At 39.3% G+C, this 15,995-nt stretch overlaps 1 protein-coding gene across 5 annotated transcripts in view; it reads left to right on the top strand.

Moving 5' to 3' along the window:
* The first annotated feature begins 1,856 nt into the window (after positions 1–1,856).
* The window catches only part of fkbp15b (FKBP prolyl isomerase family member 15b), a 33,901-nt gene continuing 19,762 nt past the window's right edge, over positions 1,857–15,995 (top strand). For 4 of the 5 annotated variants that reach the window (XM_086206945.1, XM_086206943.1, XM_086206944.1 and 1 more), the window contains exons 1-9: positions 1,857–2,031; positions 11,683–11,786; positions 11,866–11,944; positions 12,047–12,116; positions 12,196–12,270; positions 14,699–14,801; positions 14,885–15,030; positions 15,145–15,213; positions 15,971–15,995. The exon at positions 15,971–15,995 is cut by the window's right edge and continues 119 nt beyond it. In XM_086206945.1, coding sequence (XP_086063071.1) covers positions 1,982–2,031; positions 11,683–11,786; positions 11,866–11,944; positions 12,047–12,116; positions 12,196–12,270; positions 14,699–14,801; positions 14,885–15,030; positions 15,145–15,213; positions 15,971–15,995 — 721 coding nt within the window. In that variant the 5' untranslated portion in view covers positions 1,857–1,981. The remainder of the gene's footprint in view (positions 2,032–11,682; positions 11,787–11,865; positions 11,945–12,046; positions 12,117–12,195; positions 12,271–14,698; positions 14,802–14,884; positions 15,031–15,144; positions 15,214–15,970) is intronic. The other variant, XM_086206941.1, reaches the window with a different exon arrangement.

Genomic DNA, 15,995 nt, shown 5'->3' with positions numbered 1-15,995 from the left:
TCTGCAAGGGCTCATAAATCTTAACTTATTATCCTTTGAAACAGACAGCTGCAAATACCATTATGTCAGGTTGCACAAACAGAATGCAGATTTTCTACTGGGTTTAACTCAGTGTGGGGCAACATGTAGTGAAGCTGGAACTAGTGAACCAGCATGCCAATTAATACTGATTGCCAAAGACCAAGCAAACATAAAAGCTAAACATAAAAAGGTTAGGGCACATGAGTGATAACAGTTTTCAAACTAATATATTTTCAATATTTAGTTAATTTTCCTCTCATGAAGCTAATTTTCCACAAATTCAAGACATAAATTCATAAAAATCTGTTAATGTGTGAAAGAAAAACCCATCCATCCATTTTCTTCCACTTATTCCTGTTAAAGGTCGTGGGGGGGGCTGGAGCCTATCCCAGCAGCCTTCAGGTGAGAGGCGGGGTTCACCTTGGACAGGTCACCAGTCCATCACAGGGCCAACACATAGAGACAGACAACCATTCACACTCACAGTCACACCTACAGTCAATTTAGAGTATCAATCAGCCTCGTCCCCTCTTGATGTCTTTGGACTGTGGGAAGAAGCTGGAGTACCAGAGAGAACCCACGCAGGAACAGGGAGAACATGGAGACTCACACAGAGTGCCTGAGTTGGGACTCGAAACCAGAACCTTCTTGCTGTGAGGCGACAGTGCTAACCACTGCACCACCATGCTGCCTTTGAAAGAATAACATTAAATCTAAATTTTAAACATCAAATGTAAATGTAAATGTTAAATCTAAATGAAGGTGACACGGTGGTGCACTGGACCTCTTTGACCTGGAACACATAGTCCAGGAAGGTTCTGGTAGCTACTTTTACTTTAAGCACCAGTGTAGTCCCTGAGTGTGTTTGCTGTTGTTTTTATAAATGAACGCATGACCTGCTGTATTTTCAAGACTGACTGGATAGCTAGAAATGTTCTGCTCTTCCTCTAGACCCTCCCATGAGGTCAAAGCCTCAGGACGACTGAGGGTGCACTCGAAAATTCACTCCTCCATTTCCTATTCTTTTTTCGTCACACTTCATACATTTGTTTATTTCTTATGCCATAACCTGTTAATATGCTTCTATATTTTAATATTTAAAAGTTAAAATCTCAGGTGAGGTGTGAAGGATACTTTGCTGCTATAGAATTATCAGAGCCAGCAGCAAGATGATGTTGAAACTTAAAACTGTATTCTTAGTTTTGTAGACTAACACACGTATGAGCAATTAATGCATCAGCATGCATTCATACAATGATAACTGGGATTCATGTGATATATATGATTAATACAAGTATAGGAGGGAGCCAACTTTTACTCTAACGATCATTTCACTTCACATTATAACAGACAATTTTAATTTAATGTTCAACTTTGCTATTGAAGTCTTTTTTTTTTCAAATGAGGCGATGAATCTAACAAGCGTGAACTACAGAACATGCTTGTTAGATTCATTGACAATGAAGATGAGATTATTTTGTCTCCCTCAGGAGGTTGTGTGCTTGTACTATTAGCTGGAGCAGCTTATTACCATAATTTTACAAAACCTTAACCAGGGATAGAACACGAAAAATCCCGGAAGCAATCAGGTGGATAACATGCACTGCTGTTTTATGACTGTGAAAGTGTAGCAGGATTCTCCTGTCACTGCCATCGCCTTCTCCTATCCCCCTTAACTTGACCCCACGATTTTTTTTCCCATTAGGGTTAAGGAAAAGAGTATCGGAATAGGAGCTAATGAGGTCATTTCTAACATACATACAGGCTGCTCAACTCAACTGGTGGAAGTCTAATCTGTGGCACCCTCCAGTGGTAGCAAGGTCCAATTGCATCCTGATCATGTGGAAAATCACCTGACCCCATAACAAACAGGAAGAAGACACAGTTCAACAAAGTAGACATGTCCTAAAAGTGAACTAATTTCATTATATGTTACTTCCAAAGACCTGCAACTTCAGCGATGTTTAGCGGGGACGATGAAGACGGAGATTTCTTGTCTCCCTCAGGAGGGTGAGTGCTAGCATCATTAGCCCGTGAGGCTAATTTCCATTAGCATACAAAGCCTTACCCGGGGATAGCCGTTCCTGTGTTACATTTCACAAACGCGTCTCAATTTTATTACCGGGATTACCGTAAGAAAACAGCGCCATCCCGTCAGTTTGTAAAATTCTACCAGATGCACATTGCTACAAATATTTGAGAAATACTACAGACCACCGCGTAAATGAAGATGACCTAAAACGAGTACATTAAAACGACCATGGCATCCTGAAATGGCAGTTATAAAATTGCAAATCAACTGCAAAAAGAATACCAAGATGTGAAGGAGCTACTTCATGTGACTGTATTTTAACTACGTTACATAAACATCCAGTTTTGTCGAGTAAGATATGTTGTTGGCTATGGACCCATGACTTGACATTGCTGCCTGTCTTTTCCTCTTCCTCTTCTTCTTCTTCTTTTTATAAATGAATGGCCCAAGCTATATGGTGTCTTCAATTACTATGAAATATTATTTCACTGAGTCCTTTAATCCCGAGGCCAGCTGCTGCTTCCCTTTGAGTTGAAATCACGTCACGGTTTGGAAGCACACATTGGAAATATCTGGGACCCCGTATATATCGTTCATCTTCGACAAAAAATAGAAATGTATACCGATGTTACTTCTTCCTCCATTTTACTTCTGTGGTGATCTGACAATGTTTGAGATAACAGAATGAAACCTTACATTTCTCAGCAATCTCTCTGTTTAATCCAACACCTGGCAACTCTTTAGCTCCCACTGTCGGTGAAAACTCATGGGTAACGTGATATCAATGTACTTAAGCTTTCTGCTCAAAGATTCTTAACAGTTTGACAGTCACCTCACTGGAATGTAAATTTATTATGAATATTTTGGATTCAATGAAATAAATGTAATTGAATGTTTCACCACTTTAAAAACATTTCCAGGGCAGCACGGTGGTGCAGTGGTTAGCACTGTCGCCTCACAGCAAGAAGGTTCTGGGTTTGAGTCCCAACTCGGGCACTCTGTGTGGAGTTTGCATGTTCTCCTTGTGCCTGCGTGGGTTCTCTCTGGTACTCCAGCTTCCTCCCACAGTCCAAAGACATGCAATTTGGGACTAGGCTAATTGGATGCTCTAAATTGACCGTAGGTGTGAATGGTTGTCAGTCTATATGTCTATATGTGTTGGCCCTGTGATAGACTGGCAACCTATCCAGGGTGAACCCCGCCACACATCCATAGCCGCTGGGATAGGCTCTAGCTCCCCCTCGACCCTTAACAGGAATAAGTGGAAGAAAATGAATGGATGGATGGATGGATGGATAGAAAAACATTTCCAGGTGAACTTCCAGACTTTCATTCTGCTTCTATCTAAAAGTTCTATGGATGCTTTCTCTTGCACCCTTAGGAAGTGGCTTAGTCATTTTGATTGACATCGGACTGCAGTTGCACAATCTGCTTTGGGGTTATTAAACCTGAATCCAGAGGACATTTCCAGGTCTTAACCAACTTTCAGGGTCAAATGTGTTTTACGCTAGCTGAATGACTATCAGAACAATCTCTGTAAACAAAGGGAGATAATATTTGGACAGTGGTGGGCAGGTGAAGCCTCATGAAGCACTGAGGCTTTCCTAATAATTATGCTGAAAAAGGATTCAAGGTTTCAAGGCTTCAGTGACAGTGACATTTGGTGGACAACTGAAGTTATACCAACCTCGCAAGAGCATGAATGAAGCACTGTCACTGTTTCAATCTCATTTTAGCAATAAACGTTCAGAAAAGACTGCATGGTCATTCAAATGTTTTGTTAATCCTTACTAAATAATGATTACATCAATACGCATAAGTACAATGAAAATTTGTATTAAAAGGGAAAAAACTAATATGCAGACACTCTCACTCGTACTCTTAAAAACATAGTCCAGATTAAACCAAAGAATAAATCTAAATGATAAGAAGGGTTAAATGTTGATAAAGGCTTTATTTAAAGCTCTACGCTTTATTTAATAACTGTACTAAAAGTCCTTAACAGATAAGAGATCCTTCCTTCTTTGCAAATGATCATGGTGAGGAGGGAGGGGGAGACAGAGAGAGAGAGACTTTTTTTGAGACTTAAAGCTTCTTTTATTACAGATAATTACAAGAATACAAGTTATTCGACAAGTCTTTACAAAAGACAAATAATTAGAAAGAATGAGAAATTTAAAGTGTTTGAAAAATGATAAAAAAATGCGCACATATTAGAGCTAACACGCTTCAGGCTGCACGTCTTCTAACAGGCCACTGAACATCTAAGTTTCTTCCCTGAGAAAGCATAAAGCACCTTTATAACACCTTTATAAGGACCCAAGATCCTTCATTTCACTATAAAAATGAAAATCAATTTGAATTTGTGATTTCACTAAAGTCATAAACACCACTGAAATGTTGTACCCTGAGTCAAACTCTACTTCGTGTCTCCTGTGAGGCGTCAGCCTAACACATTGCATGAAAGCATGGAAAATTGTTTCTCTCATAGTGCAAAAAGGACACTGATGACTCACACCAAGGTTTAAAACTGAAATAAAAGAATTAACCGCCACTGCCCCATGTAGAATCCTCCACTGCAAATTCCCACATTTCTTAGGTAATGTTGACTTGTGAAAAACTCTCCATTGTGGTTTAACCTGCTCTGCTATTTGTAAAACTGCGTGCGAAGGTGTATCAACTCTTTTGTCAAGATATTTTTTGTTCAACACCATAACAAACAGTCCTTATAATGCCTTACCAGAGGCAAGGTTGGGACCAAGACAATTACAAGCTCAGACTTAAGAAGAATGCTTGAGGAGTCATCTTCATCTGCTGACATAGTAAAATTAGGAACTGGATCAGAATCATCCTGTCAAAGGCTTTTTCCTGATCGATTGAGACAAGGCCAAAATCTAACTTCATACCCCTTCCACAATGTCTCTAATAAAGCAACTGTTAGCATAAATTAACCTGCCCGGCATGCAGTAGGTCTGGTCAGGATGAATGACCTCTTCCACAACCTTGCTAAGCCTATTGGCCAGAACTTTGGAGAGCAAACGATATTCCACGCAAAGGACAGAGACAGGTCTCCATGATCTAATGTCGCTTAGATTTCCCTGTTTCGGCAACAGCATCACAACAGCTCTACGGCAACTTTGTGGCAAATCCATGCCCATGTCAGGCCAGAATGCTCTGTGGAATTCTACTGGGAGACCATGGATTCCTGGTGCCTTGCTGCCTACCATGCTTTGCTGTAGCCAGCTCCTCAGGGGTTATCGCCCCTCTAAGGCCTGCATTCTCTTACGAATATTAGTATGGCCTGATAGCGGTGTGTCATCCTCAGCATATAAGGATTGCATAAGCCTTTTCTGGCCATTCTTTTTCTCCAAATTAAAAAATAATTTAGTAGCTGCATCCATAAGCTCAATAGACTGGAAACGTGATCTGACCAGAGCTCCCTGCGCCTTGACCCCCAATAACTCAGCCAGTAGGTTATTTTTGGTCTTTAATTTCTCCAATAGATTACCTGCAGTATCTGATACCCCTTGAAGATTCAGTATCTCATTTTCTACAGTTTTCATATGATTGGAGATGTCCCTCATGACATTGAAACTAAACTGTTGACACAACATTTTTATTTGAAATTTAGCACAATCCCACCACTGCTTTATTGACCTAAAGGAGGACTTTGTAGTCTTACACTGACTCCAAAAAACCTAAAAACATCTCTAAAATGATTATCTTGCAACAAACTGGAATTAAAATGCCAGTAGGCACTCTTTGGTTTAAATGTGCTAATAAATATCTTAAATGTTTCCATACAGTGATCAGAAAACCCCACTGGGAATATATCACTGCTTCTAAAGAAGTTGAGCTGATGCTTGAACCCATTAAATCTATCTAGCCTTGCCAATGACAGCCTGTTATTTTAGGAGTGGACCTATGTGTACTGTCTCTGAGTTAAATGGAAGTTTCTCCAAATATCTGCAAGATTGTGTAACTTCACAGTTTCAACTAATTTTCTATGGGAAAGCATGTGAGGCTCCATGTGATTATGATCCATGCCATCCTCAGTGCAATTGAAGTCTCCCCCAATAATTAACGTGTCTTTGCAATCATAGGTCTTAAGGACTGATACAACGGAGCACATTCTTTTCCTTCATGTAACTTCATGTTTTCTTCGAGTATGAAGAAAAAGCATGTGCTACTTTGCATCAGTTGGTGCATAAACACAAACAAACACAAAAGACTTGCTTTCATGTATGGCTTTTACTTTTAAAAGCTGGCCTTTAATGATTTCGTTAACCTCATAAGAACATGGAATAGAATCACGGCTAAACAGAATACCAACACCCCCACTATTTAAGGTGTTTTGACTTAAAATTGCTTCACCACTGAACTCACTGTCCCAGTCAGCACAGTTCCTTGTATCTGTGTGAGTTTCTTGGACAAAAAAAATATAAATGTTCTTTTGTTCAAAGGTTTCGAATACAACAGCTCTACTATTACGTTCTCTTGCTCCATTTAAATTCAAAGAAGCAATTAGAATTTTGCATATAAGGAAGTATAAAAAAATAAGTCTTGATAAACATGATAAACATAACTGATAGTGACGCTAAACGTCAGTCATAATTTACCTATCACCTGAATTGACGTTTAACTTAGTTAATATCTTCTTTAGACAGTAACCCTCCTGATCAGTAAACCCTCCTTCTGACGTAAACAGCCTTGTCTTTGCAATGAACTGTTTAACGTCTGGGGGAAAAAAATCATCAATCTTAACATTTCTTGCATGCTTAGTTTTGCTAAGAAAAATTTGAATATCCTCCACACCATAACTCTGTTGGGAGAAGCGGCTTGCACATACACTACAGGTAACACTACAGTCTGATGCATAATTGCTCTAAATCTCAGCATCAGAGACTTCCACTGACAGATTTTTCTTCTTTGCTTTTGTACTTGAATGAAAGCGCTCCCTTTTCTTAGATGGTACTTAAAAGACACTTAAGGTTTCCATCACAGAATTCTGTTCCTCAACAACTTCATTAAAAATCTGCTCCACTAACTCCGTGTAACTACCCTGCGAATCTGTGGGCATTTCAGATTCAGAGCTTGGATCTATTGAGCCACCACCCTCGAGTTTCTCAGCCTGAAGGGAAGTCTCTACCTCTCCTTGCATCACATCTACCCCAACGCCCTCTTCACTCGTAGCTGTCTCATCTTTGTTAGTACCCGGTGCGTCCTTAGACTGTTCGTCACCGGGGATGCCTTCATTTGAATTCACATTATCTGCATTAACCTTTTCTGGACAATCCTGCGCCACGTGCCCCAGCTGACCACATCCAAAACATTTCATAGTGTTCGTGGTTACGTAATTCTTGTAATTGAACTCATCCACTTTAACATTAAGGGAAAGCTCTAGTTCTCTCCTGTCTTTCAAAATACTGTAGGCAAACCATCGGAAGGAGACGACATGCTTCAAAAGCGGAGATTTAGTTCGGGATCATTTTCAGAGGAGATACTAATTTTCCATAACACGATAGGGCCTCTGTAAGAACATCATTACCAGTGAATGGGGGGATATTGGAAAGAATTACCTTCCTTGAAGGGCTTGACAAAGGTAAAACAGGGAGGAAAACCCCTTCAATTTCCTCGCCGATTCCACCATATTGTTTACTAAACCAACTGATGCAAGGAACAAAACCACTGCACTGTTCATACAAGATGCAGACATAATGCTATTATTTCACCAATAGCTAAGCTGATCTTTTTCACAGAAAAAGAAGAAATTAACTTAATACCATGCCTCCTCGCGAGGAAGCCAAAACGCTCCTCAAATGTACTGTAAGCAGCCATACCGCCAAACGGAAGACAGACACCTCAGTAAAGAAACAATCCTGAACACACTACAACAACAACAACCCACAAATCAGCATAAAAAGATAGAAAAAGTGCATGAGTTATGGCACAGTGGCCACAAACTCCAGCACACTCACTCACACACACTCAACCTCCGCCCGCACACGCGCAGAGAGAGAGGGAGAGGGAGAGAGCTGTGTTCATAGCGGCTAATTCCTCTCACGTGTTGCTTGCTAAAAGGCGAAGGTGAAACTTTATGGTGCAGGTTGTCTCCTAAACCAAAGTGCTAAACTTCATCTTTCTGCTTCTGCGGTGCTTTTGAATCTATCATGGTTGTACGACTGGATGGAGGGAAAAACTTGGACAGGAGGCTTTGAACATGTCCATACAGAGAGATGCCAATGATTACCAATGGAAGGAGTTCCAGGGGTCAGTAAGCTTTGCTGCTTTAGATGAGTTTGGATGAGTGAAGAACCCATTTTAATGTAGCTGTAGTGTGTAATGATGTTGTCATCCATGAGTTGTTTTCAGCTTCTTATGGTCATTGGTGTGCAGGAAATATCTCAACCAGTTGATCATTGATTTTTCAAGTCAATTACCAAACTACCAATTCAAATCCTTTGTCTTCCATACGTTTTTATGCTGAAATGATAGTTTTTCAGACTTTGTTTGGACTTTTTGGCACATGGAGTATAGAAGTTGTCATGTAATTATGTCATATCACACCAAATCTCTGATGGAAAAGATGATGACGTGATTCAGTGCTCCAAAAAAGTGGATTGGATTGGATTTTACTAGTCTTGTTAGTCAGCAATCAGTCCAGTTGGCTCACTGTAACATGTTTATTTTAATTGAATTTTTTTTCTTTGGGTGGGTGGGAGTATCAAAAGAGGTTGAGTTGCAGGACCGCTCTCTGTCAATCAGTCGGGTTGTTCTGATAATGTCAAAGATGTGTCTTAATATGACATGCCTCAGGTGTTTTGGGCCCAGCACAATAACTTAAGTTTTGTCAGAGTTTAATTAAAGGAAATTATGGGTCATACATGTTTTTAATTCCGTTAGACAGGCCTCCAGTTTTGTCAGCCAATTTGTTTCATGTGGATGGATTGATAAGTACAGCTGCGTATCTTCTGCATAACAGTGAAAATGATTTCTTTATCATGTTACCTGGACGGTGCAAGTATAGAGTGAAGAGGACTGGTCCAAGCACAGATCCTTGTGGAACACCATAACTCACTGTAGTGGTTTCAGAGGGGTTATCATTAATGAGTATGAACTGAGATTGAACTAGTAAATATGACCTAAACCAATTTAGTGCAGTTCTTTAAATGCCAATGACACGTTCCAGTCTCTGTAGAAGGATGTGGTGGTCAATGGTATCAAAAGCTGCACTGAGATCTAATAAGACCAGCAGAGTTGAGTCCCTCATCAGATGCCAGTAGGAGGTCATTGGTAGCTTTGACTCGTGCTGTTTCTGTGCTATGATGAATCCTGAAACCTGACTGGAAATCCTTTAATAAGCTGTTGCTATGGAGAAAGTCACAGAGCTGTTTAGCAACTGCTTTCTCCAGAATTTTGGAGAGAAAAGGAAGATTTGATATTGGTCTGTAGTTGGCCACAATTTCTGGATCCAGGGTTGTTTTTTTGAGAAGGGGTTTAATTACTGCTACTTTAAAGGACTGTGGGACGTAACCAGATGACAGCGACACATTGATCCTATCTAAGAGAGAGGTGCTAACAAGGGGCAGAGACTTTTTAAGCAGTTTAGCTGGGACAGGGTCTAGAACACTGGTTGTCAAATGGGGGTATGCATACCCCTGAGGGTACGTGGAGGTACTTCAGGGGGTACATGAAGCTTTACAAAAAATAAAAAATAAAAAAAATATTAAAAAAAAAAATATATATATATATGTGTGTGTGTGTGTGTGTGTGTGTATATATATATATATATATATGTGTTTGTGTATATATATATGTATGTATATATTACTATATATATTGTTTTCTGTGTGTATATATGTATATATACATATATGTAAATGTATACATATATGCACATATATGTGGGTATATATACATATATATATATATAATTATATATAATAATTAAGTCGAGAAATAATTTCATTCTAAAATGTTTGATACAGTTTCTTACACTGAATTTTATATTCAGTATTCAATTTTAATATCCTTAAAATGTGAGATGTGGCTAAAGTTTAGTTACAAATTTGAGTACAAATTCAAAAGTGATTAATTGATGGTCAGAGGAAAGCGCATTCTGTGGAAATACAACTAGATGTTGAGCTTCAATTCCTTATGTTAGGATGAGGTGGACGGTGTGGTTGTGACAACAAGTAGGTTTATGTACAGACTGATGGAAAACAACTGAGTCTAGAAGAGACATAAATGCAGTACCCAGACTGTCGTTATCAACATCCACATGAATATTGAAGTCACCTACAATAATGACTTTATCTGTTTTAAGAACCAAACTGGATATAAACTCTGAGAATTCAGAGTAAGGACCAGGAGGGCGGCACACACTAATAAATAAGAGTGGCTGTAGAGTTTTCCAGGCCGGATGAGACAAACTGAGAATCAGGCTTTCAAATGAATTGAAACCTATTTTGTATACTGGATGAGCATATATTAGGGCTGAACAATTGATCGAAATTTAATTGAAATCACAATATACTTAAGCGTAACATCAAAATCACAATATAACCCAGTGCAATATCAAAATCACAATATAACCCATTTCAAAATCACAACATAACCCAGTGCAATATCAAAATCACAATATAATCCAGTGCAGTATCAAAATCACAATATAGCTCTCAGGCATGGGAGACCAGGGGAAAGTGCAGTAATCCCTGGCTGTGCTCCACCCAACCTGAGGTCACATCACAATTATTTACAATGTAACGTTAGCATATTGTGCGCCAGCATTGTTGGATTAGCTATACTAGCTTTTGTGACATTTGTTTGAGGAACATTGTTTTGTCGTCTTAAGACTTCATTGTCACAGTTTCTAACGACGGTATAAGGAACTGTGTTCATGAGAGCTAGCCTGATATGAGAAAACTAACTTAGCTAATGTCAACTATCAATGATAACTTCTGCAGTAACGTTATCTGTTTGCTGTCGTACATTGATAATGATAAAACTATGTTTAGACTAGTGGATAACTGCAGTGAATACTGTAACATTAGCTAACGTTACTTACCTCAAATGATATTGTGTCCTCAAAATGCCTTGGTGTCTCGGATGCAGCAAGGACAGGTCCAGTCAGTACATGTGTGAGTATGCACGCACCTGTACTGCGGAGGGGGGAGGGGCTGACTGGGAGTGAGAGATTCTTTGTTGAAACAATGTTGTAAAGTAACGTAGTGTAAAAATGTTTGGTTCATTACAAAAATGTGGTGGGACAAATTAGACTATGGCAGGCTGCCACAGTCAAGGTAATTAATGGGGGGAAACGCTGGTATGGTACACACGTAGTACAGGCCCCAGATTTCCTTCAGTTGGTGTGAAATTGGTAAATAATGTGTGATTCATATCATTGTGTCCTCATCAGGCCCCTCACTGAGCCTTCTGTCCTGTATGGAAGCATGTGCATTTATGTTTTTACAATAATTTGTTCAGGTTTCCTTCAATTTGTCACTTGTCTCTACATTATAAAATTCCCTACACAAATATATTTTTATCCCAGGTTTGGCAACAAATTATATTTCATGGCATACAGAAACATATCAGAATGATCTTTACACTTCTTGTGGTCTTTGTAGAGCCAAACTAGCATCCCTGTTTGGTCTGGACCAAGAAACCAGTCAAGGGAATGAGTCATTCCAGTACACTGCACCAAAACAGCCGAGGAAGAATTCTAATCCAGGTCAGACCCTCAGGGCAGACACCATTAAAATAATGTCTTGATGTGATAGCTGACTTGTATGTCTTTTGTGTATTTGCAGCACCAGCTCCACAGAAAGCAGCACTATCACCTGGAGCACCTGCAGTGTTGTTCGCCACAGCTGTTCAAGCCTTTCGATAGTAAATACTCTGCTTTTGATGTTTGAAAAGTAATGAACTGTGTAAACCCTCTTATGATGATGTCAAGTTAAAAGCATTCCTCCCATTTTGTCTCCTGAGCAGTATTAACGGACAGTATGTAAAGCAGGGCAAGCTTGGAGCAGCTGTACTGGGCAACCACACTACAAAAGAGGTTGGAGCTTTTAGCGAGTGGTCATTCTTTAGGGATTTTTGGTTTGATTTGTGAATAACACTCTTTCCTTTCTCTGCAGTACAAGCTGCTTCTGTACTTGAGCCAACAGAAACAAGTTACTGCTGCCAGGATTCACACTGGCTTTGTTTTTACGGTGAGCATTCTTGCTGTGTCTGCAAAAACAGATATCCTAATGTACTGAAGAAGAGTAGATTGAGCTGATGGATGTCCATCCAGTGAGCCCTCAGTTTGGGAGCAATGTTCAAACTGTTCTGATTATGGTGTCTGTATTGTGTGTTATGTTACAGAGTGTCATGTTTTGTGTTTTATTGTTTTAACCATTAGTAAGTGAGCAGATACATTTCTTGACCTCAGCTTGCTACCACAGTGATTTAAACAATGCAGTCAAAGGGCACTCTGCTTGACAAACTGTTTAACTGAGTCTGAGATTTCTGTCTGGTTTATTGGAAACACTGAAAAGTTTTATGATCAATGTATTAGGGCTGTAATCAACCAAAGAAATTCTTGTTCGACTGAAGCCCTCAAATTTCGACTAAAAATCGACTAATTTTATATATGAAAAATATACTGTGTCAACTATCAGCACAAAACCTGTTGAGGAATATTTAGACAATTGTTTTTGTCATGTTGTAATAATTGACCGACACTATCAGTTCGCTCTGTACATGTCCTGCGCACAGAGCGAGACTGAACAGAGGAGCTCAGCTTCGCGGCTGTGACACAAATAGACTTTTAACTTAAAACTTTACTCTTAAACACAAAAGGCAAGTCCACTGTAAGAATTTTTACAATTAACAATTATTTGACTAAAACATTGAAATGTCAATTCTGATATGTTCATCTACTCAAAACTGATTGGGCAACCTAAGGTGGACAAGTTAGCTTACCGTTTTTAGGTGATACGCCGTGTTTGTAGTGGAGCTGTGATATGCAAACTGTTGTTTGCAAACTTTGCATTCGACTTATTTCCATCATCTATTTTCATGAAATGCTGCCACACTGCAGATGTCTTTGACATGGTGGACGAGGACTGACTTTAAATGAAACCGTCAAAATTAAATATACATTCATCAAACCACCAGACGTTGGCCTTCTAGTACTCTTCAGTCCGTCTGTCTCTAGTGGTTAGGCAAAAATTCGACCAATCAGAATTTTGGTCAAGCCAGAACATATTGACTAATAAATCGACCAGTCGACTGGGAGATTACAGCCCTACAATGTATACATTAAAGGAACACCAGATTTCTCTGAAGGTCTTACAAGTAGTTTTAGGATTTCAATGTTTCTCAACTTAAGAAACTTAAATTATATACCTCTCATTTCTTTTGATGCATTAATGACACAAGGGCACCAAATATCATTGTTTTTATGCTATTAAACAGACATTGCAAAGGGATGAGGTTTATGTAAGGAATAGTAACCTTGAACTTCGACCACAAAAATCTTGTCAGTTCATCCTTGAGTCCCAACTGATATTTGTGGCAAATTTAGAGATATTGCATTCCAGAGATATTGCATAAAGTAACATCAACTTTTTGAGTAATACACTTACTGTCCATCATTTTTAGTGCCAGACAAGCAGATAGATAATCTCCTGTCCTCTCTATATGCATTACAGTGTTCGAGATCCAACTGGATGGCTGACAGCTTCTTAGCTTAGCTGTTATGAAGGCTAGCAGTTGGGCACAGGAGCAACCAATCAATCAATCTTGTTTTTTTTCATTAAACCCCAAATAACAAATCAGAAGTTCTTCTGTTCTTATACTCTTAATCATCCCAAGCTGATTATAGGAAAAGTAGTTGTCAGTGAAAAGCCTACAACACATCTATGATCTAACTCCCCCGTTGTCACATCTCATGGCCACGGAGAATGCAAACTTGAGAGAGATGATCATAATTATGCTTAATACTTCAATGTTGTTGAAACAGAAGTTTTACAAACCTCTCGCAATTTGATGTAAAGAGTGTAGTGTCTTTCATGTGATTTGTCAAGTTGCTAGTGCTACTTGACAAGCGAGCCTGTTAATATCTATGACTTCCCCCTGGCTGTTTGCCTCACGTGTAAAATACTTCCATACTCCGTTTTGCATTTGACATTTTCGACCAATATTGGTCGCAAAGGTCCAGCAGCAGCACTTTGCCATGTTTCAAGACCTCTGCCCTACACATGCTGTGATTTGTTAGGGGAGGAGCAAAGAGGTAGTCTGTGTGTGTGGTGGTGATGAGTGAAGCTGTGTGTCAACTGCAGACGAAGACGGAGACGAAGACTTTTGCAAATGAGTATTTTATCCAAATACAAATTTTTAGTTTTGAATAATAACTGGGTGTCGATACTTTTGACAACCCTACTAACCAATGGTCTTTGCTTTCATTGATAGAACTAGGGTTTTTGCTCAACATTTGCCGCTAAAAGCATATCGATATGGAGGAGGATATAGATATGCTTTTAACCCTAACCCTGATACTTAGTAAGATACTGGGGCTATCTGCAGCATAGGCATTTTATAGATGACTCATCTTATGTCTTCTTTGTGACTATCATGTGTTTGTCTCTCTTGCAGGTACAGTCAAACAATTACTGCACTTTCTATGATGATCAGAGACAGAACTGGTCCCTCATGTTTGAATCTGAGAAAGCCTCATCTGACTTCTGCAAAGAAGTAGGTGACACAGTGTCTGTTTGTGTTGACTTCACAAGTTTCAGGATTGCCCCTTGAATAATTCTTGTTTGATGGTTCATCAGGTAGGTCTGGCTAAAGCAAACAGCATTGCCATCTTAGATACAGTGGTGGTTCAGGATCTGAGTCTGGGAGAAGGCCAGGTAGTGGAAAATGGAGACATTCTTGAGGTGGCGTACGCAGGCTGGCTTCTGCAGAACTACACTATTGGACAGGTGACACAAACACACCATTATTTCTTCACCTCTTCATCACTTTGTATTTTTGAGTGTGTGACAGTTTTCTAGACATAATGGCTCACAGGCTTTTAAGTCCCTTTATTTTTTCAGATGTTTGACTCAAACCAGAACAAAGACAAGTTGCTGCGGCTGAAAATTGGAGCTGGGAAAGTGATAAAAGTAAGTCAAATGAAATGGTTCAAAATATCCATTAAATTCCCATTTTTTAATTCCAGTGTGATTATATTTGGGGTCCAAACACTGACACACCATTTGTTTGTTTTTTGTCCTGATTATTATACTATTGGCTGTCCTTCCTTCTGATGCTGTCAGATGGAAGGCAGTGATGGAATTTTTTTATGGAATGCCCCTGCTCTATATAGTGTGTAAGATGTACAGAGATTAAATAGGTTAGTTATGGCCCATTTCCAACTAAGGCTATGTTCACACAGCAGGCCCAAGTGTCAGGCCTCATTTGACCCTGATCTGATATTTAAATCTTTTCAAATCAGAGTTTAGTCAATTTTGCATCAAGACCTGCAATGTGAGTGTTGCTCAAGAGCCTGTTTGCCATTGTTTTTCATTGGATTTTGCTCCTGTAAAAAAAATGTACAGACAGAGGTATAGCTTCACTATTTTTACAAGAGATCCAGTATGGTGCAAGGTTAAGGTCTTTTTTTTTATTTAGCATATTCAGATGGAGGGGCTTGTGTGTGTTTATGCAATGCAGTTTGTGAATGATAAAATGTTACTGTGCGTTTGTGGTAAAACATACCTGTTACTGTTATCATGCAAAAATAACTAACTCAAGCTTACCCCACGGTTCGAGCCCACGCTTCCTGTACTTTCAGGTGTATTCTATGAGAGCAATGATGTATCTACTGTTGCCTTGGTATTTCCACCTCATCATCTGTATTCATGTTCTTGGTATGAGCAGGGATGGGAGGAAGGGATGTTAGGGA

The sequence above is a fragment of the Aulostomus chinensis genome, chromosome 6 (assembly GCF_037954235.1).
Source record: "Aulostomus chinensis isolate RoL2024-O1b breed Wild chromosome 6, RoL_Achi_v1.0, whole genome shotgun sequence".
Lineage (NCBI taxonomy): Eukaryota > Metazoa > Chordata > Actinopteri > Syngnathiformes > Aulostomidae > Aulostomus > Aulostomus chinensis.
The sequence above is the reverse complement of the archived record's forward strand: the minus strand, read 5'-3'. Positions and strand labels throughout refer to the sequence as shown.